This window comes from Gobio gobio (genome assembly GCF_949357685.1).
Source record: "Gobio gobio genome assembly, chromosome: 25".
Lineage (NCBI taxonomy): Eukaryota > Metazoa > Chordata > Actinopteri > Cypriniformes > Gobionidae > Gobio > Gobio gobio.
In genome coordinates, this window is record NC_137121.1 from 16,420,131 (window position 1) to 16,442,732 (window position 22,602).

Genomic DNA, 22,602 nt, shown 5'->3' on the forward strand with positions numbered 1-22,602 from the left:
ATACTGACCTGAAGGCCTCTGAAGACACCGTGGGTGTGGATGCGGTACTGCGTGCTGCAGCTGTAGACCATGGGCGAGTTGGGGTCGCTCTCATACCCTCCTGCATGGCTGTTTGTGTTCAAAGGGGAGAATTTTGTTATTGTGATCAGATGGCATAAGGTGAGTTTTTTCAGATGACAGGAAATGCCAACTGATTGCTATAAGCATAAATCTTGTGTTGTGCAATGCAAATGTTTAAAAGTTTGGGATCAGTGAGATAAGAAAAAAAAAATTATCAATCAAGGATGCATTACATTTATCAAAAGTGACAGTATTTATAATGTAACAAAAGATTTCCATTTCAAATAAATGCTTTAAAACCTTCTATTCATCAAAGAATCCAGAAAAATAATGCATTACATTTCCACAAACCTATCAAGCAGCACACCTGTTTTCAATATTGATAATGATAAAAAAAACTTTCTTGAGCACCAAATCAGCATAATAGCGTAATACTATTTCAGAATATTGCTGTTTTTTCCCTGTATTTTTGATCAAATAAATGCAGCATTGGTGAGCATAAGAGACTTCTTTCAAACATATTAAAAATCTTACCGACCCCAAACTTTTGAACATTTTTGTATATCTTTTGTACATAGAAATCAAGTCATAATATCAGATATTTTTACAAAAAAAGGAGATCTGTTATAATTTGTTGAGTAAAACTATTTAATATTTAATGAACAATTTTAATGTTTGTCTATACCTGTTTGTCTGATATGGTACTATGACTAGACATGCTTTGATGCATGTAAAAATGTCGACAATTGTTCCCAGCAACTGTTCACTAAATGTAATTCTACCTCATAACTTTCCTATTTATGTACGACAGCAGATAAAGTCCTTCCTAAATCTCCCCATGCATTATTTCACAAAGTCTGGATGACATATGGAGGGCATTGCTAGCCATAAAATACACAGATTCATGTCTTTGTAACTCATCCTGACATTGGGGCAAATTGCTCCCCGTTTCAAAGAGCAATATTTTTTGCCCCAAACATTTGAGGTAGGGCCAGTCAGAGAGATGAATGGGGAATGTATGGTCTTGCTCACTGTTGAACTTCTGCCTGAACCTCAGCGGTATGCCTTTTTACGTCACGCTGTAAATACATGTTTCTCAGGACAATTCTACACCATGTTTCCCCTTCGGAGAAAAGACCACACATTATGTTACCTCGAAGATCTTTGAACAAAATTTCACCAATTTTGTGGAACAGTTCATGAGGTATAAAGTTCTCTTTTTTCTCTACGCAAGACCAGCCAGACAGAAAGACAGTCCAAAAAAGCATCCTGCAGTAAATCTTCTCACAGTTCATTCATTCACCCAAGCCGAACCACCTTGGTCTTGCGACAGACATGGGATTTGGAGGAATGCGAAGAGCTTTAGATTGTTGGACGTATATAGGAATGATTAAGTTTGGCTTGAGGAGCCACAGCAACGCTTCCATGGCAGCCCCCTTGAGATCGATCAGCGTGTCTGATTTTTCCTCAACCGAAACCAGCACCGTCCCTCTCATTTATCAGCACATGAATCATTCCGTCACCCAGGGCTCCTCTGACTCTTTCAGAGAGGCTGGAGAGAGGTCACAGCCTCCTCCCCGCCTGGCCGAACGTGACTGCGGATTCTCGCTTGGGTCCCAGGGGGAGTAGAGGCTGTCCCATTGTGCACTGATGCACTTCCACCTCCCCCCTGCACGGCTCCCTTCCTCCCGGCGGGCCGGCGCTCGGTCTGGTCAAGGCTGAGGTGCCACTGGCAGAAATATGGCAGGATATCATTCTCTAGCCAGACAAAACAGAGGCTAATTCTGCATGTGCACACTCTACTCTCTGGCACAAACAGAAAGATGAGAAGAAAGTTGAGGGGGAACATTTTTTCCTTGTGGGACTACGGTTGCGCACTAAAATATTACTGAAAAACACATACTTGATCTTAAAGTTAATTCTAAGCTGTATGTTTGATTCAAACTTCAAAAAGAATCAGAAGTCATTCGTTCAGTGGTAGTTGCAATGTATGTAAAGAACTGGCTCATAAGAGTCATTCATTCAGGAATCAGACTACACTGGTTGAGCTGTAAGTTTTTGATTTACTAAAAAGAACCAGCTCATTAGAATCATTTCAGAATCAGACTACACCGATGAGTGTAGTTTTTGAAAGCCTACTTATAAGAGTCATTCGCATTGTAATCTGACTACATGAAAGAGGAAGTTGTAACTTATAGGCTACATGCAATATCCAATCTGCCCCAAACTTCATACGTTTCAAGTCATGAAAGTCATGGCCTGAAGATATCTACATGCCACTATTCAGTTATAGTAATAGCACCACATACTGGCAACAGGAAGTCAAATGTTTTACACTATGATGCACTAGTAACATATTAAAACAATATTAAAATATGACCTCAAGGCCCAGATTTACTAACAGCACGCGCCAACGCAAACCCTCTTTTGGTGTTTAAAAAAACTACTGTCAGGATTTACTAAAGACACACAGTGATAAATTAGCACTAAAAAAGGCGTGGATATAGTTATTTCTGCGGCTGACCTTATTGCATATGCATTTGTAGGAGTTTCCCTTTCAGACACAAAATTCATAGGAGGAGAGTATTTAAATGAATCCCGCAAGGTGATTTACAAAGGTTTGTGCTCGTTTAAATTTTTCTCGCCAGTATTGACCACCCAAAATAGCGCGTCCTTAACCAGACGCTAATGGGCAAAACTGTCCCCTCCCATTGGCGCTTTTCTGGAATTACACTCTCACGCTAATTTGCCGTTTAGTAAATCTGGCCCCAAGTGTTAAACATGCTAGCAATATGCTCCAAACATGTTACACCAAAGTCCTGAAAAGTGAAGCCAAAGCATTTCGATCGCCCCCTGGTGGCGGACTGCAGTACAGGTCATAAACCCCACCCTCTCTATATAATCAAATGGGACGCGAGCCAAAATAAAAAAATCCAATTACACTCCCAAAGATGGTTTCTGTAATTTTAGGTAGTTCTTTTTACGTATGTTCAAGTGTTCGTTTTTTTTCCGTTTTCAAGTTGTAAGTCAAACATACAATGTCCAATCTGCCCCAAACGTTTTCATAAAAGTCCCATCTACGTTGCCAATATTTTTAGTTATAGTCATAGCGCCACCAGCTGGTAGCAGGAACTGTGGCACATATAAATGACTTTGACATAAGTCCTCCTATATTTACCCATTTAACTGCATATTGCCCACCGTTCACTGTTTTAAGTAGCGCAGGAAACTCGGTCACAGACTTTTAGTAGAGTTTTCTGTAAGAATGGTGAATAAATGCGCGTGCAACAACAGTTAACAGACCTGAAAGACATTCGGTTCTGCAATTTGAAAAAAATTGCATCGCTTAATTAGAACCACTTAACGAGAAACATTTATTAATTCTCACGCCTACTGTTTTATCCAACCAATAGCAGACGCTTGGGATGAAGAAACCGATTTTAAAAACAATGCAAGTAACATATTTGACCTTAAAGGAAAGACATCCAACTTGTAACTAAAGTGTCATTTTTTTCTCTTTCTTTTTTGATCTGGCTAGTGTTCTACCATTTGAAATGAATCTTAAATGGCTTTTCTGACATCCATGGCAATGTACCATAGAAGAAACCGAACCCAAACCGATGTGGTCAGCACACATAATTCAACTTGCATTCAGACCTATTATCAAAACCTCACGATATCAGCACCAGCTCAAATGAAGCATATTATAAGTCCTTCTCTTCTCTTAGCTGAAGCAAATGTGTGCTTATCCAAATCACAGAAGAATTTCCTACATGACAGGAGCGGGTCACGTCGACCTACCTCTTTATAGTGGATGCCAAGGGGTTGACAGGATTCCACGCCATGCACTCCAACTGTGACGCCATTTGATATAAATTATCGCTGCTGGGATTGAAAACAACAGAAACACTATTTAAGAAAATATGCATGTACAGTATTTTCCTTTACAACAAGCACTCTTAATATTAAAAAGCAGCAACCACTGTCGCATGTAAAGAATGTGTGGATGAAAAATAGCCTTTTTGACAAAGGCATCCTGGGTAACAGCAAATGAATGTGTCATATGCGCAGAAAAAAAAAGGAGTTTACCCACACCACCGGGGTGATCTGTTAATCAGGTCATCCCTCTGACCAAAAACCTGCCATACGTTATTAAAAGCCTGTCCGTAGAACCATTAGTTACCCTGCCAGGTGCTCACCCAAACACATAGTTTGGATTTATCTACAGCAACTCTGACATCATAGTGTTTCATCACAGACAGGCAACAGCATACGATGGTATGAACCGGTACCTGGTACTGTGCTTGCTTCACTGTTGAAGGAACATAACAGTATTTCAGCAACTAGAGTTTGTTTTGAGAAAATACTGCCTCAAGAAACCAATCATGCAATATGGCTCTTTTACATGCGTGTTAAAAATGTTTCAGGACTATTCCAATAATGATAACTTTACATTGTATGTGCTGAATATACCTTTAATTTAATCAACAGCATTTATGCCATTATGGCATTACATTGAGGTAAATAGAGCCCAACTGTAAATGTTAAAATACAAACTAATTCAAACGTATAGGCAGGAGATGTACATTAACATTATGCGTTAACGTGATTTTAGTATGAAAAAAAATACTAATATTTTCTGTGTTTTATCCAGTGTTATAAATTCCCATGACAATGTAATGCCTAAAACCTTAAAATGACTGTAAAAAAAATTGATTTACACATCTTCGTAGCTCAAATAGTGTTTAACAGAAGAATTAATGTCAGTGCTTTCGAAAAATTAACCTAAAATGTGATTGAGACTGTAAACGTTTCAAAAATATAGCCACAAGACATACAGTAAACAATATACATTAACATGATTTGAATTTTTTTCTGTGTGAGGCAATGAGGCGTCTACGTATACATCTATGACCACGCTCGTATTTGACCTCACTTAGCGGAAGTGATGGCGGAGTTCAGAGATTATCACGTTCGTCTGATAAGAGGTAAAATAATAGCATAAATACTGCTTGGTTTCTCGTAGAAACGGATCGTTTCGCTAGATAAGACCCTTATTCATCGTCTGGTAACATTTAAAGCCCTTTTGAAGCTGTACTGAAACGGTCATTCGGACCTTGAACCGTTTGGAGCCCATTGAAGTCCATTATATAGAGAAATATCCTGGAATATTTTCATCAAAAACCTTAATTTCTTTTTGACTGCAGAAGGAAAGACATTGACATCTTGGATGACATGGGGGTGAGTAAATTATCAGCAAAAGTTTATTTAAAAGTGAACTAATCCTTAAAAACGACTATTAAAAATATGATTCATACATCATATTTTTGCAGTTCAAGTAATACACAGGTTTTAACAGAGAAATTGACATTAATTGTAAAAATTGCTTACTAATCTTTTCTGTAACGTTGTATTACATTTTACAATTCAATGACACAACAACGTAATGCCTAAAACTTTAAAACGACAAAAAATAAGACTTATACAGCTTTGCAGCTCAAGTAGAATAAAAATTGTTGTTTCAACTTAAAAATAATAAAGTAAGGTGCTTCCTTAAAATTTTAAGTTGAGTCAATTGAACTTTCCAAGTTGTCACTTAGTAAAACTTCACATTTCAAGTATACGCGTTTAGCTGTATACGTAAAAATTTGCATCGTACCGGCGTTTCATCCACACGGATCCGCCGTTTTGGGAGCGTGAAACCGCTATTTTTTTTAAACCGGGTCCCAGAGTGGATAAATCTGAAAACGACACCCTTGCATTTTCGTGTGTACAGCCAATCCGTATATTTTGTGAAACGATGATGTCATCACCCCACGTCTCGCGCATGCTACATCTTTTGAGTCGGTTTTAGTGGTTCCGTGTGTACGCAGATATTTATTGAGACGAGGGGAAAAAAAGAGCATCTAGGGAAAGCTCTGGCTTCGTGTGGATGTCGCCTAAACTTAAAATTTTAAGGCAGCATGAACGCTTACTTTGTTTTTTTTTTAGTTGAAATTTTTTTTACAGTGTAGACAGGTTTTGACAGAAGATATCAGTTCTTTTTTTTTTTAATTAACCTTTAAACCGAGTAAAATACATGAAAAAGAACGAATAGTTTGGTCAGATATAACAGTGTTCTGGTAGACTCCCTGCACAACATGGTCTGGATCTTTGTTTTTCATTTTTGACGCACCAGACGCAGATGCAGGAAGCTTGTAGATTGTGAATAGTTTACGCTACATCTGCCTTTGAGATTAACAACAACCTAATTTTGCTTTGAAAATCTGGACATGTTTTTATTCCAGTCACCTCGTGCTACCTAAAAAAACGCTTTAAGCTGGAGGCCTGTGTAAATACAGGGCTGTGGGTACCAGGCATTTGATTTGAAAAGCGGCACAGCATTTTGATTTGAGGATTCGCAGCCGCCTCACTGCGGCCTGTTTATTACAACGCCGAGAAGCGGGAACTGGAAAATGCAGTTTGACCTGAGTCAGAGTCCTCTTATCATCCCAATTCTGTTATTTTGAATCTTTATGTTCCCTCTGCGCTGGAAAAACAACACGGCGAAAGCATCCGAGGAATGTGAGATCATTTTGGGGCTGTAGTACTCTTACTGTTAGCCGAAGTTGCGAAGGGAATTCCACCGAGAACAGTTAACCACTTATCAGAATGAAAGAATTCAGAGCTGGTCTGAAAGTGCAAACGGGTGGCGGATTAAACCGTTTGTCTTGGCGTAGTACACACTGCTGTTCAGCACTTGACCTTTATTAAGCACGTTTGACAGAACCCAGCTTTAATTTGGCAATAATCTGTCAAATGAAATTACGCCATTTCGCATTTTTAAACCCTGACACTTATGTTTTATACTGAAATTTGGGATTTTTTGGGGGGGCTCAATTTCTTCGTTTTTTCCGGAAATATTTTGTTTGTTTAACAGCAGATTACACAACCATTAAAAAGTTTTTTAATAGAAATTAATACTTTTATTCAGCTAGGATGCATTCAATTGATCATTTATATAACAAACTATTTATATTTTAAATAAATGCTGTTATATTGAACTTTCTATTCAAAGAATCTTGAAAGAAATGCCTCACCGTTTCCACAAAAATATTAAGCAATCACCATTGATGATAATAATAATAAATGTTTCTAAAGCATCATATTAAAATGATTTCTGAAGGAACATGCGACACTGAGGAGTGAATCACAGGAATACATGCATTTTTATTTTAAATACTAACAATATTTCATATTATTGTTTTGACTGTATTTTAGTGAGCCTTGGTGAACATAAGAGACTTCTTTAAAAAAGTAAAAAAATCTTACCATCCGCAAACTTTTGAACCGTGTATATTTTGAATGCGCTTTTTTAAAAAAATGCCCGCAGAAACTTTATTTTAACATCCTGTACGTCCAAGTTTTCCTCCTTTTCCTCCTCTTGTTACTTGACTTCCCCGCTTCCTCTACTTGCTCAGTGGCAGCGTGACTTTTTGGAGCCGCCATAACAGATTTCTGAAGCAACTCTGATTGTTACACAGGCCTGGTTATTGAACAGAACTGGATTTGAACTTCCTGCGCCCCGAGTGTCCTGACTCCTGACAACTATCAGTTGTACTGTCTGTAGTCTGTCTGGATATTTTTCCTATCTTTTAAGATATATATTAAATTGCATGACGTCTGTTTTTCTTTTAAGGAAGCATTTGAGAAACATCTGAAGCGCAATGATGTACATGTCTTGCAGACAGAGAGCGAGAGAGGAGTCAAACATGTGTGAGGAACATGTTTCAGGAGAAGACCTTGAGATGTTAGTTGTGTGATGGATAGGACTGGAGCCGGAGCCCTACCTGTTGTATGGGTTCCTCAGGAGGAGAGCCTGACTTCCTGTACAGCTGTCAGAAGGAGTGTGGCAGCCGTATACTGGAGGAGGGACAGGATACTGCTGGTCACCTGAAATGCAACAGACATATTCATGAAAAGCCTTTGATAGCATTTGTCCCTGGCATTGATTTGATTTCTAAGATCTAAGATCAGCTCTTTATAATGGCTTCAAACTTGCATACACATATACATATACACACACGCACGTTTTTCATGTTGTATGGGGACTTTCCATAGACATAATACTTTTTATACTGTACAAACGGTATATTCTATCCCCTAACCCCCTAAAACTTTCAGATTTTCTGCATTCAAGACAAAATGTCCCCACACGGACAAGGATTTTGGATATTGCCATCTTGTGTATTTAAAATAAATCATGTTTTATGTCTTTATTACATTATTATTATCATTTATAAAATAATATCAATTTTGTTTATTTTATATTTATTTAATATTAATAGAGATGTTAACATAAACATTATATTTTGTAAAAAAAAAAAAAAATTATAAATGTATTTTTAATATCTGTCTTTTGTTTAATTTAATGGTCTTTTGGGATTTTATGTTTTTCTTATTTTCTTGTCATGGTTTTTTAACTTAAGTATTTGAGTGAATGTACTTAAGTATTAATAAAAACATGATATTAATACTGTAAAAAATCATTATAAAATATTATTAAAAATACTCAAATAAATCTTTCTTTTTAATATTTGTCTTTTGTTTATTATTTATTATTATCAGTCTTTTTGGATTTTATATTTTTCTTATTTTCTTGTCATATTTTTTAACTTAAGTATTTGAGTAAATGTACTCAAGTATTAATATAAACATTATACAAAATTATTATAAAATACTACAATAAATATTTTTTTTTTAATATGTGTCTTTTGTGTGTTTTAACAGTCTTTGTATTTTTTTTATCATGTCATGGTCTGAGTTGTACAAAACTTTATATTGTTTTTAAATAAATGTATTACTTATAAATAAACATGATGTGATGAAGAGATAAAGAAAAAGAAAAGGTTGATCTTCTTTCCTTAAATAACAAGAACTTCTCACTTTTCTCCTCTATCACACTTTGGATATCATCATTGTGTTTGATTTTTAATCCATTTTGTTTTGAATAATTCTCTCCATAGTTTAATTAACGAGAATGAACATTTGCGCACTCTGTTTTTCTTGAGTCCCTCATGGAAAATAACCATGGCTGGATGCTCAGAGTATCATAACTTTGCAGTTCCAGCGAAACGCATGATCGAGCATGTGTGGTGTAGTCCGGCTTACAAAGGGAATATGAGCGTGAGGGAGGGTTATGAAGACGCAGCCGAGTACACTTAGCAGTTATGAAAACAACAGGCTGAGTTTCTTTGAAGCCATAAAGCACGCAGACCTCTCGCTCTCCTTTTTCGAGCGCAAATGAGGAATCGCTGCTTTGGCTCATCCGGCCCCCGTATTGTGAATGCGTCCCATGGTAGTTCTAAACATTCCGAAAAGGATCTTACATTGCAGAGTCTTCTGGTCACGAATTTACTGCGGCACAATGAACACCAAATCGCCCGCTTAGCTGATGTTTAACATTATGATGTGCGTAAGAGCAGAGAGGACTATAGGGAGAAAGAAAAGTTTGGGCAGATTTACTGTTCAGCGATGGGACGTTTTGTGCAACTTGCCCCCTGAATGACATTACAGAAACCGCTCTGTAAGTTCAAAGAGCAAGGGCAAGATCTCAAACCACAGAAAGTTTCTCCTCCAATAAACGCATTTATACAAACACAATAAAACGTAATTTAGTGCATGGCGTGTTTGTGTTTACCCATGTTGCTTTGCTGCGTGATGGGGTCCTCGTGTTTGAAGGAATGGTTGGGAAACTGCGAGGTGTGGTGGGAAGGCGTGTGTCCGTAGTTGGTGGCTCCATCAAAAGCAACTGTGCCGTAACCTGGAACAGATAACATAAATAAAGTTTAAATATATGAAATATATATTATAAAACATTTTTTTTTTTTTTTTACATATATTTGAAATATAGATCTTCTGTTCTAGAAATGTTAGAATTGCCTAATTATTCCATAAACTTCAAATGTTTTCTGTTGAGATGGAAATATAAATGAAGTCAGAAATATTTCAAATGTTTTTAAAAAACATTTTGACATATATTTGAAATATAGATCTTGCCTAAGTTTTTCATAAACTTCAAATGTTTTCTGTTGAGATGGAAATATAAATGAAGTCAGAAATATTTTAAATATAAATCTTAAAATGAAATTTTAGAATTGCCTAATTATTCCGTAGACTGCAGAATATTTAGAAATATGGTCAGAAATATTTTAAAAATGTATTAAAAAAATATATTTTATATATGTATTTTAAATATACAGTAGTGATGTCCCAACAAGTTCAAAGTTTGAGAAAATATTTCACATTTTTTGAAATATTTTAAATATGAGGGAAAGAACTAAACACTAAACTTGGTTAAGGAATGTTACAAAAATATTTGGCAAAAAATGCAAACTAAAGGTTTTATTTATGCAAAAACAACAAGTATGACAGCCTGGCCTAAAATTATGTCCACACAATTTGGCAAGTTTCATTGCATTATAACAAATAAAACAAGTGACTCAATGCTTACAAAATCTTTAACACATTTATAATGATATTTAAACAAAGGGTGAAGATGTCAATATTCCTATTCCAGACATCACTTTTGGCCACCACTATATATCTTATACCATTTATGTTTTAGTCATTTTAGAATTGCCTAATTATTCCATAAACTTCACACATTTGCAGTTGAGATGAAAATGATCCATCTATGTGCCATAAATAAAAACAACACCAGCAAATCTCTATTAGCTGTTATTAAACACAAAACAACAGCGACACTCCAAATAATAGGAATATTTTTCTTTGGATCCTAATCACCCCTCCATTGCCCAGCGGGGGTGAGCGGACAAGCTGTGCGAGGAAAACAAACGCTGGCAGGACGGTGTAGCCGAGAGCCGACACCAGGTTTAGGGGGTGAATCATGCCTGGGTCTAACCCCAGGTCAGACGTAGCATCGTAAATCATGGTCTCCCACCGCCATCTTCATTAATTACAAGCCAACCACTTTCACCTCAGAGAGAGAAAAACTCATTAAAGATGACCATTTCTCTTCCACCCTACCAGGACTCAGCAAGAGCTTTAACCTGGGAGTCAGTGAAGAGCTGGTCACTGGCCTGGTATTGTGAAGAGTGGCAGCATCCACAATTAATTGTAACTTTAGATTTCCAAAATGCAATTTAGAACTATACGAATATCAGATGTCTTAGGGAGTGTTGGCTTTTTTTTTTTTTTTAATTCTCCCATGTCTGGGGTAACTCAAGCACCGAAAACAAGATCTCAGGTCTGATGTTATTTATTATTATTGATTATCTTATTTTACTATAAATCTGCCCCATCATGTGTTCAAATATATTTTTACAAAATTGTATATATGTAAAAAAATATATATATTTATTAATTATTTTCAAAATATTTCAATAGAATGTGGAATTTATAGTAGGAAAATGGATTAAAGTTGTTAGAAGGACTGCAAAATATCTTGTAATTTTGTAAGGCGTTCACTGACGAATGAGAGAAGGAGAAAATGTATTTATTTAATCATAAAATACATATCATATGTGCATTTTATTACCCTATATCTCTGGTGTCCAAGCGACATATCAGAAAGGATAAAACATTTCTTTTACATTTTTCTTTGTATAATTTATAGCTTCAAAACATGTTTTGGAAATCATTAGACATTTGAAGTACAGGCTATTTATTTCAATTATGTCTCCGAAAATATGGTTATCAAATGATGTACACTGAAAAAAAGTTGAACGTTTAAGTCATTTCAACTTAAATGACAATAAACTGACGTTTAAAAATTAGCTGAACTTAACATAAAAAGTTGAAAATTGCTTATTTTGATGAGTTAAAGCAATGTTTTTTTACACAATTTTTGCAGTGACATTTATTCATGCTATATTTGTCTTCATGTACATTTCCTTTATGAAATCTCATTTAACAAATTGTTTCTTTTCATTTGGCTTATTTGAAATCAGTTTCACTTTATTATAATCTTTCGGTTTTTGAAATATTATTAGCAGGTGCAGTTTTTCGTCTTTCTTTTCGTGCAATTTGTCATCATTAAAAGGAAGAAAAAATATTTTTCTTGTCTAACTGTAAAATTTTATTATCCCATAAGTTGAAACCCCAAGCCAGTAACCTAAAGTCTACTGACACAGCAATGACCCAACATGCATTAAACGCCTGTGTGATGAGGTGTTTGGAGCATATCTGTAAAATAACCAGGAACTGTTTTGCCAAATACAGGAGCATTGAGATACGTAATTACTCAAGGCAGACAAATATGTGTGAGGTGATGGCCCTGGTGATGGATAAATCACAGAATGCATTTGCTCACTTACTACCTTACTGTTAAAACAAGCTCACATCCTGACAAACTACACTCTCTTCAAAAAGCTATGCAAATTGTGCTCATTCCTCACATAATAAAACTTCAAAATTACAAAAGATATTTTGTAAAATATGACAAAATGTATTATTTGACTAATTTTACTGGCATAAATTGTTTAGTTGGTCACAGAAGTTCTCATTTAAAATAATGACATTTTCAGAAAGCATTGTTTTTAATATAAATGCATGAACAAATGTACACTACTTTGACATTACATCTAACTTATTAACAGTGACTTTTAAGCCAATGGTTGAGCAATTTAAATGGTCCAATTTCAACAGGTTACTGAACGGGATGACAGAAGAGATAAATATGAAGTACTTTCAAAAAAGTGCAACATTAAAGCTGAAGTTGTTTTTTGTTTTTTTTACAAGCTTTACTATTTGAATTCATGTAGTAAGCAGACTTAACTTAAACTGAATGACTGAAATAAAGTTTAAATTAAAAAAAGCAAGTTATAGACCCCATACCAATTAAATTCAGTGCTTCTTGTCCTTAATAATGAATAGGAATATTTATACTTATTGACTTTTAGGCCAATACTTAATATAAACGGTCCAATTTCAACATGTTATAAAACTGATGACATACAAGATACCAACTAAAAAAAAAAGTACTTTTGTTTTTTCAACAAAGTGCACATTAAAGCTAAAGCTTTATGTAATATAATTCATATATTAAGTCAACATTTAAACTGAATGACTAAAATAAAAAGCAAAGTTGTAGGCCTCATACAAGTAAAATGTATACTTATTGTATTGACTTGTAGGACAATAGTTAATATAAATGGTCCAATTTTAATACATTATGAAATCTCAACTAAAAAGTACCTTTGTTTTTTTTTTGCACATTATGTATTTAGCAATCAATTAAATGTGTATTAAAGCAGACAAGGTTTAAACTAAATGACTGAAATAGAATTTAAAATAAAATAGGCAAAGTTATAGGCCCCGCATACCAGTAAAATGTGATGATTTGTGCCCTTAATAATCAATAAAAATGTTTATGTCTATTGACAAATTATGGCTTAGCTCACTCAAGCAGTTCAGGAACAATGTAAGGACCCAGGACAGAACTACGGTGGCATTAAAGTTGTTTCTCACCCTGATTCCTGGAGCTGGGCTGGCTGTCCATGCAGTTGGACAGGTAAGGGCCATTGCTGAACATCCTGGGCTGGCTGGGTGGGGGCTGGCTGGGTGTAGGGGCCCCGAAGGCTCCGTACCTGCAGGCCCCAGTGCCAGTGAACTGTCCAGAGAAGTGCACGGTGAAGGCGCTCAGCCCACAGTGAGGGTCTTCGTGGGGGTCAGCCGTGCCCCAGCTGGGCTCCTGCTTGATGAAGGAGTGCTGGGCCAGCGAGCTGTAGGGTGCGCCGGTGTGAAAGTCCAGCATGGGAGCCCACTGCGGGGTGCTGCTCACGGGCAGGGCGCAGTTGCCGTTCCCCCCGGGCAACGTGGGCACGGGAGGGAGTAGAGTGTTGAGGTCACGTACATCGGAACCCATTTTCGGGGTGCTAACAAAACACCTGAGCGGCCCAGCTGAGAGACGAGGTCCAACGAGGATCTGGTTTGAGTTCGGTTCGGTGCTAAAATCCAAAGTCAAGGTGTCATCGCTAAGTCAAGTTGGGTCACGGCCAGCAAAAAGTGCTCTTCGCTAAAAACGGCTGTCGTTTTCAACCAGAATAGTCCATGGGAGAAAAGAAAACGGGGGCTCAGTTGGGAGGTCCCAGCAGGGGCAAGTTCTCGTAGGCTCTGTGAATGGAGTGAGGAGAGCAGAAGAGAGGTTCCTCCTTTCTTGCGTGTCTGTTTTCTTTGGAGGCCTAGGAGCTCACATACAGAGCCACTCCGAGGAGTCAGGAGGAGGAGGAGGAGTCACAGCTAGTGAGGAAAGATGAGTGTAACACTTCATTCATTTACTTCTCCCTGTACAATACTCCTCCCTGTATACTCATACAGCATGCAGGGAGTCTCTCTCTGTGTGTGTGTGTGTGTGTGTGTGTGTGTGTGTGTGTGTGTGTGTGTGTGTGTGTGTGTGTGTGTGTGTGTGTGTGTGTGTGTGTGTGTGTGTGTGTGTGTGTGTGTGTGTGTGTGTGTGTGTGTGTGTGTGTGTGTTTGTGGGAGTGGACTGGATGGATAACAATGATTCAGAGACTGGCTTTTTATGAGCTTTGAAACACATTTTAGCAGACACTATAAAACTGTTAATAAATGCACTTCAGCTGAGCAGGTACAGTAATATCTTGAAGTGATATACAAATCTGAAGGACATTTAAGAGGTGGAATACATTTAAAATCTATTTTCAATTGGAATTCAGAATTTGAATTGGTTTGTGAAGGGACAGGCCTTTCGTTTTAATTATTGTTCCTACTGTATGCTTCGGTTAATAGTCTTTAATTTGGTTTCAAGACTACATTTTGAGGCGCGTGACCTTACAGCGTCATAATGACCGCGCGCAAGCTAGCGCTTTATCATTAACATCCATCAAACGTAATGTTTTTTTTTTTCTTTCTCGCGCGCTCAGACGGCCTTATATGCATTATACAAATGCGTCTGCCCTTTTGTAATTTAGGGCGACTTTAGAACATAATAGGCGTAAAAATAATGCAATGGAAGGAAAAATTATAAAGACTATTTTATAAGTGGATTGTTGTAACAATATCTTTATGAGAATGGAAATGGTTAATTATTAAACGGCGTGTAATTGTTTTTTGTGTGACGTTATTTAATTTATGGCAGAGGGAAAACCCTTAGATCATTGACTTTTTGATCATTGACAAAACTTTTAAACGAGGATGACACAATAGTCTAACTATAATAATAATAGAATAATAATCATCATCATCATAAATGCCCAATCAATTATTTTTGTATTTGATATGATTTTTAAATATATAGGCTACCACTGATCTTTATAGGGAACATTTATAGATCAGTGGCTACTAACCAAGTGGCCGTATCAGCTATTTTCCCCCAAAATTAAAAAAAAATTGTTTATTAACAATTTTAAGCCACGTATCATGACTGGTTTCCTTTTAAATAAAATATACATTTTAAAAATAGCTTAGGCTCAGGCCTAATATAGCAGCAATGAAAAGACAAAATGTAGGCTAACGAAAATAGTCCCGCTATACATAATATTGTCTTGTTTCTAATTTTAAATTCTTTTTTTAATTATTAATATTCCTGTTATTTTTTAATTGTATTACTTTAATTAACCTAAAATAATGAACTAATTCATTAAGCTTATGTTTCTCAAAACCTCTAGGCTAAGTATTAAATAATTAAATTAAACTTCTTGCTTCATGATGTTTCAACTAACTGCTAGCCAGAAGGGAAAAAAAATAATCATAATGATCCATATGAACTGTTTAAGTGCAGGACGAATTTTGTTTAGATAAAAAGAGTTTCTTATCATCGAATGAAAAACTATTCTGCAGGTGCTCACGTTCACACGAACTGTTAAATAATTTAACAGTCAAATAAAAATGGAATGACGAACGTTCTTTTATTTAAAAAAAAATGAAGTTTGTTCGAATTTCCACGTTTAATCTGTCATATGCAAAGCAATGAAGCGCGTTTGATTAATCGAATCAGAAAGAAATTTGCACGCAGGCAAAACACAAGCGCATGTAATGTCCCAATGAAACATCTTTTGTCTCACAATTTGTGACCATCAAGTGCAGGACGATGAAATGCCGATGAAAAATACGAGATGTTGCGTTGGAGACATGAGGAGGGACGAGTCAATTATAACACTGCACAATCTGCCGTGAGGAAGAGAGGACTTACACACACCCCTACACACACTCCCTCAGCAAGGGCTGAGTTCCTGCTTAACCTCTGGCTCACTGTCTGGAGAAGAGTAATACTACTGAAGTCCACATCTCCAGCCTGAGATGGACCTCATCTGGAAGTCCTCATATACCATCAGGTTGGATATGTGAAAACAAACGAATCCTGTATTATATTGTTAGCACTTAGTCAATTCTTAGCTTTAACTTTTAACCAGAGCCCATGGACATTCATAACCATTTGCAGAATAGTTGCAATAACAGTAATAGACAATGACGAAGATTTTAGTTCCACAGTGGTTCGAAAAATATGGTGTGACACACACCCCCGGCATCCAGACACTTTTATGGGCCAAGATGAAACAATGTAACAACGTATTATGAATGAGTGCGACAATCATGGATAGCTAATTATTATAAAATACTGGCAATCAGTGAACCTAAAGCAAGAAATTAAAGCTGCGGTCTGTAACTTTTTTTTGGTTAAAAATGATCCAAAATAAATTTTTGAGCAAGTAGCCTACATAACCAGCAGTGTTCAAAACAATCTCCTCTACCTTAGTCTGCTTCACAATGGTAGCTTGTAATAATGTGTTGTAATTTGAGTGGTAGCTTTCCGCGGGAAATTCGAGCATGGCGCCATTATACATCTGTATGGAGTCCGGCTATCATGGATGCTACAGGTGGCAGATTATTTATAGCCTTTTCTCACAGCAGTTGGAATAATTAAATGTATCATTTTGATGGCTGATTGTAAGGTCCAAATGACAATCATCAGTGACAACTGGAGATTCACATGTATTCAAAAGCATATGATAACTGTAGGCTACAGAAATTTAAATCTACAGGTAACGCTATCCACACTAAATACATAGTCACGCAGTTCTGATGTTTTTAACATTAAAAATTTTATTTTAAGTATAACAAGAATAATAATCTGCATGGTGTGATGTGAGCTAAGCGAATCACCTTGATTTATTGTAATGTTTTTCTCTCAGTTGGTCAAAACAAAAGTGCCAGACATACTTGTTCAGAAGACATTTTCCGGTGAAAATTCTCATTTTGGTCATACTTCCAAGACATAGAATGATTCCGAAGTGCAGTATCCACACCGGTGTAGTGACTGACAGCCACACATACTCCTCAAAACATTAGATTAATCCGCGCTGGGGAGCCGTGCCAATGCACAACCCACGTAAAGACAATAATTCCGCAAATAGCTGCAATTGCCAGTTTCAAACAAAGATGGCGACAAAGAGGCAAAACGTATACGGACTGCAGCTTTAAGTTAACTGACAATGTTGATGACTTAATACTGTATATTATTCCATGAAAAGTGTATCCACCTGCAAATTCGACCTATTTAACTATCATTATGAAGCCGTGTTATAACTCATTTAAGTACAAAGTGCTTATTTTTTAATGTAGGTCTAGCCTACGATGGCCCATATTTATTATTTTGTGCAATTTTCTATTGAGCAATTTTATACGGCTCAAAATACAATGACATATTTAGTGAGTGATCTGAGATAGAACAGAGGATATAGTAGTTTGGGCATTTAGTAACTTACTTTTCGCGCCAAAATGAAATCCTTCCCACACGGCCTAGTTCTGAGGATCACACTTCTGATTCTATGAGTCTGACATGACAAGGTCAGCGAGTTGTTAGCTCCAGTGTATTGAATCACTGAATTAATTGCTGACTCATGAATGAATCAATGAATCATAATCAGTGCTATTTAACCGATTCAATAGGTTTAACAAAAAGAATTGGGATAAAGACAGCCTATATCGCTTCTCGATTTCTTCATTTTGAATTGAATAAAATATTATGCTTTAGAATGTAGTGGATAAATTGAAAAATGTAAGATTCCAGCTGCAATTAGCCTAAATGATGACAAATGGGAATTTTTGTAGCTATTAAAAATTAATTTTTGTATTAAAAATGAATTGTGATAAGAGGTGAAAAACACCAAACACCAGTTTTTGAGGCTGTTGTTCACTTTACAGAATTATTTTGATTCCTTTGTGAAAATGTTGGCTGGCTTGAGTTATCACAGGGGGCAGTTGTTAGCGTCCTTGAAAGTTTCTTTTGTTTTGATGTATGAAGACTTTAAAGTTGATCTTTTCTGCTTCTCGTCTTGCCAGCCGTTTTGCTTTCATAGTAACTGTTACACACAAACATTGCCAAACAACACCATACTGCAAATCTAAGAGGTCATTGTTGCTATAAATTTTACACTGTGAGGAACAGAAAAGAACACTCAAAGTAATCATTTATCACAGAATCAATGAATTGCTTCATTAAATATAAACAATCACTTCCTCCACTTCAGTCTCCCCCATTTTGTTCATCCTAAGTGTCTTTAAACGAGTCTGAAAAGGTGACATTCAGTCACTATGATCTCAGAAGCTATCAAAAGGTCACGAAAACTGCTGGATGTGCATCACATTACGCTGCCACTTTCGTACACGAAGGCCATCCCTTAAACAATTATCCGAGATCCGTCTTTATTTGTCAAACGTTTAGGCCTTGGCGTAGCCGGAAGCGTTGGCCAAGGAGCAGGACGTCGCTAAGCAGAGGCAGTTCTCATTAAATTGATGAGCTGAGATCTGGTCCTACTTCACCATCTGGAATTGTAGTCTGGCGTTCTGCTGACCCAGGATTCAACTCTTCAACTCAGGGAAGAGGAGAGAGAGGAAAAGAAAAAGTCTGTCATGTCAGCAGAAGTCACTGTGTCAAAGTCTTTTATCTTGTCATCAAGCTGAAGCGCTTTGGAATAACGGCTTGGATTAAACTAGCTCTTTGGCAGCACCAAGAGGCAGAGATCCAAAGTAAAGGGTAGATGGAAGTTACCAATCTAGTACTCATCCTTCCAAATGACTTGTGATTATCAATCAATCTATCTATCTATCTATCTATCTATCTATCTATCTATCTATCTATCTATCTATCTATCTATCTATCTATCTATCTATCTATCTATCTATCTATCTATCTATCTATCTATCTATCTATCTATCTATCTATCTATCTATCTATCTATCTATCTATCTATCTATCTATCTATCTATCTATCTATCTATCTATATCTATCTATCTATCTATCAAAAAAATATGCAGCCTTAAATTTTTAAGTTCAATCAACTTGGATATTTAAGTCACTTCAACTTAAATCACATTAAACTGACTTAAAAAAATTAGTTGAATCTTGTATGACAAAGCTGAAAATCGCTTAACTTATTTTGATGAGTTAAAGCAATGTAAAAACATATGTTGTCATAACTTATTGATCATATAATTTACAGTGTATATCTATCTACTTTTGTGTTCAACATCAGAATTGATTTAGCAAAACAGCTCATTTTCTTCCCTAAATTCAATCAAGGCTTGTGTCAGAACACAATAGCCAGTTGTGAGCGAATTATGCTTTCAGACTGATGCTTTTGAATCGGTTCACATGGATCGCATTAACTGATTCATGTGTGAATTGGTCTGATCCGGTTGCATCTTAAATTGAGCTCAAGTCTATATAAGCTGACTGTATTATTGTAGTAAAATACTTTTACTGCATTAATCTTTCTGTACTCAATGATTTGTTCAAATCACGGTAGGCTGTGTTCTTGGCACTAACATGTTGAATACCTGAGTGACACACAAGCTAGATGAAAAATGTAAAAATGTTTGGCTTCCAATTAGGCCGAATGCAGCACTATACTGAGAAAATAATGAGTTTTAGTTAACACCATGTCTCACCTCCATCTTCTTTGTTGAACTCCTTGTTCACACAACACCCACTCTTTGCTATTTCTGCTGCGAAAAAAAACGAGCATAGGTTTTTCTGGGCTCCCACGAGGGGTCGGAGAAATTCTGTAGATGTCTAATGCCGCATTTCTGAAACAACAGCGAAGAAAAAGAATGGCTCCCCTGGCCATTCAAATGCATTTTTCCACTTAACAAACAACAAATTATCTTAAAATAAAACCTAGCCGACTTTTACCCAAGTGCTCCACAGGCTCAAGAAAAACACTGCGGTCCAAGTGACCCTGAAAATATTTTGTTTTTCCAAAGCTCGCTATTGCATCAAAGAGATCTGACTTCAAGGTAGAACCTCTACCGACTTCATTTGTACAGCAGACTAATTGATAGCCCCAGATGATTTCCACTCGTTTGATGAATCTCTCTTGTAGTCCTCGGAGAGCATTTAAAGGAAATGAGAAATGTTACTGCTCACCCATGACAAAGGACACCAAAGTTTGAGTATGCTTGTGGAGTCTTGAGCTAACAGATTCCACTTGAAGCGGCGATTTATTGTAAACATGAGAAGACTTGTGATTAAAGTCATAAGTAATGAAACGGACAGGTCCGAAGACCATGGACGACCAATGTAACGGATGTCAACGCTGACACAGAACACACTATCTTTGTCAAATAAATAAAAGCTCTGTTAGCCACAGATGTGTGCTGAAATGAATCATCGTCGTCCTTATCAGCAGGAGGCTTCGGTGAAATGCAACGTTACATCTTTGGACGTGAATTTTCCCTTGTCTGCTTCAAAACAATGCCCCACTGTTCATGCTGTTTTTCTCTCTTTCTCACACTCACAAATATTCACAGGTTCAAAGAGACTGGTCATTGTGTCCGATGTTAGAAATTCCTTTTGATACACACGGTGTGTCCAAAACAGATAGGGAGGATAGTAAAGTCACTGATATGGAGGGGGGAAATGAAGAGCGTTGTTGTCTGGTGGCAAAAAAAAGGCCTCCGTCACTCCCATGGCCTTTATCTGCTGATACCTTTCACAACAGTGCGGTCAGCTGACACAAATGCCACGTGCAAAGAATCAAAAGCACAGGTGGCTCAAGGAGTCCCAGGTTCAATGCAACTCTATTTGTGGCAGATTATCACAGAAAATAAAGTTTCAATATACGCTGGGTTAAGCGTATGTACTCATTAAAACAGACTATTTCAAAAGTATGTGTGCAAGATATTACGTTTCAACACGAGACAAGACCATAAGCACCATTTACATTAAATTACGTAGAATTTGCATAGTCAGAAGTTCATCTCAGCTGATCGATTTAGACATTTACAGTTAAAAAACAAGAGGTTTTTAATCCAATAAAAATCCAGAAACAAGCTTTCAAAACAATAAGATTGTCAAATGTATAATTTTAAAACCATTTTCTGAATGTGAAATTTTGAAGTCGGATGACTGAAATAGTATTTTTTTGTAAAACACTCCAATAATCTTTATTATATTTAACACTTCGAAAAATTATTTTTGACATTTCATGCGCATTTGTCGGACCGGCAAAAATCTCACCTTTCAAAGTGCAATGTATGATTCTATTGTTGTGGGATTTTAATTCCTGATTTGAAATTTTTACGAAACATAATTTCGACAAACAGTTACAGACATTTGAGACTTTCTCACATTCAAGTGGATAGGAGCTAGCTAGAAATAGCTTTAAAATGGCCGCCAAGTGATGTGACCTGTGAATAACTTTTTTTTTTTTTTAATTGAGGGACAAATCCAAATAATTTTCTGTGGTAATGGACATGAATAGAAAAGTGGCATTGAACTGAAGTTAGACACTAGGGGCCAGATTGACTAAACAAATAAGCGTATTTAAAAAAAAAAGTGCCAATGGGAGTGGAAAGTTCTGTGCGTGATCTACTGACAACGCGCAAATTAAACACAGCCCCAGCCGGATCATTTCCATAATGACTAATGCAATCTATCAGTTAGCGTCTGGTTTAAGACGCTTTTTTGGGGGCGGTAAATAATGGCGCCAACACCAGTAAATTGATGAGCGCAAACCTAATTAAATGATTCATTTAAATACTCTCCTCCCATAAATTTTGCATCTGCAATAATGTCAGCCGCAAAAATAACCCTATGCACGCCTTTTCAGCGCTAATCTTTCACTGCATGTCTTTAGTAAATCCTGAAGGGTTTGCGCTGGCGCAAGCTGTTAGTAAATCTGGCCCTATGTTTGAGACCAATTACAGCTTGATATGGTTCTTTTCAATCGAAATGTCAAGCGATTCCGCATATCATGAAAATAAATCCTAATACTTAAAATGTAATCTTGCTAAAACTCTTAATTTGAAGCTTAGTTTGCATTTTGAGACCAAAATTAGTCCCGGAACTCTGACAGCCTTCCATGCTAATATATCCTAAGATCATTTTGCTAACGTTTCCATTAAGTAATGAAAACGTTCCCTGAACGTTCAAAAACATAATTCACCCGCTATATTGCTAAATATACGCAATTTGTTATATCAACAGAAACATTGCAAACATTTTGAGAACATCACCTGATAGAGAACATTCTATTAACAATATTGGAAGAACATTTTTACATAACTTTGAGATAACC

General features: G+C 36.6%; 1 protein-coding gene across 4 annotated transcripts in view; it reads right to left on the reverse strand.

Annotated features, from left to right (window-relative positions):
• The window catches only part of wt1a (WT1 transcription factor a), a 35,733-nt gene that overhangs the window by 4,754 nt on the left and 8,377 nt on the right, over positions 1-22,602 (reverse strand). For 2 of the 4 annotated variants that reach the window (XM_079809485.1, XM_079809487.1), the window contains exons 1-5: positions 13,531-14,035; positions 9,740-9,862; positions 7,890-7,992; positions 3,862-3,942; positions 9-108 (exon numbers count right to left, since the gene is read on the reverse strand). In XM_079809485.1, the coding sequence (XP_079665611.1) occupies positions 9-108; positions 3,862-3,942; positions 7,890-7,992; positions 9,740-9,862; positions 13,531-13,927 (804 nt within the window). In that variant the 5' untranslated portion in view covers positions 13,928-14,035. Of the gene's footprint in view, positions 1-8; positions 109-3,861; positions 3,946-7,889; positions 7,993-9,739; positions 9,863-13,530; positions 14,302-22,602 lie in introns of those variants that run through there. The other 2 variants (XM_079809484.1, XM_079809486.1) reach the window with 2 other exon arrangements.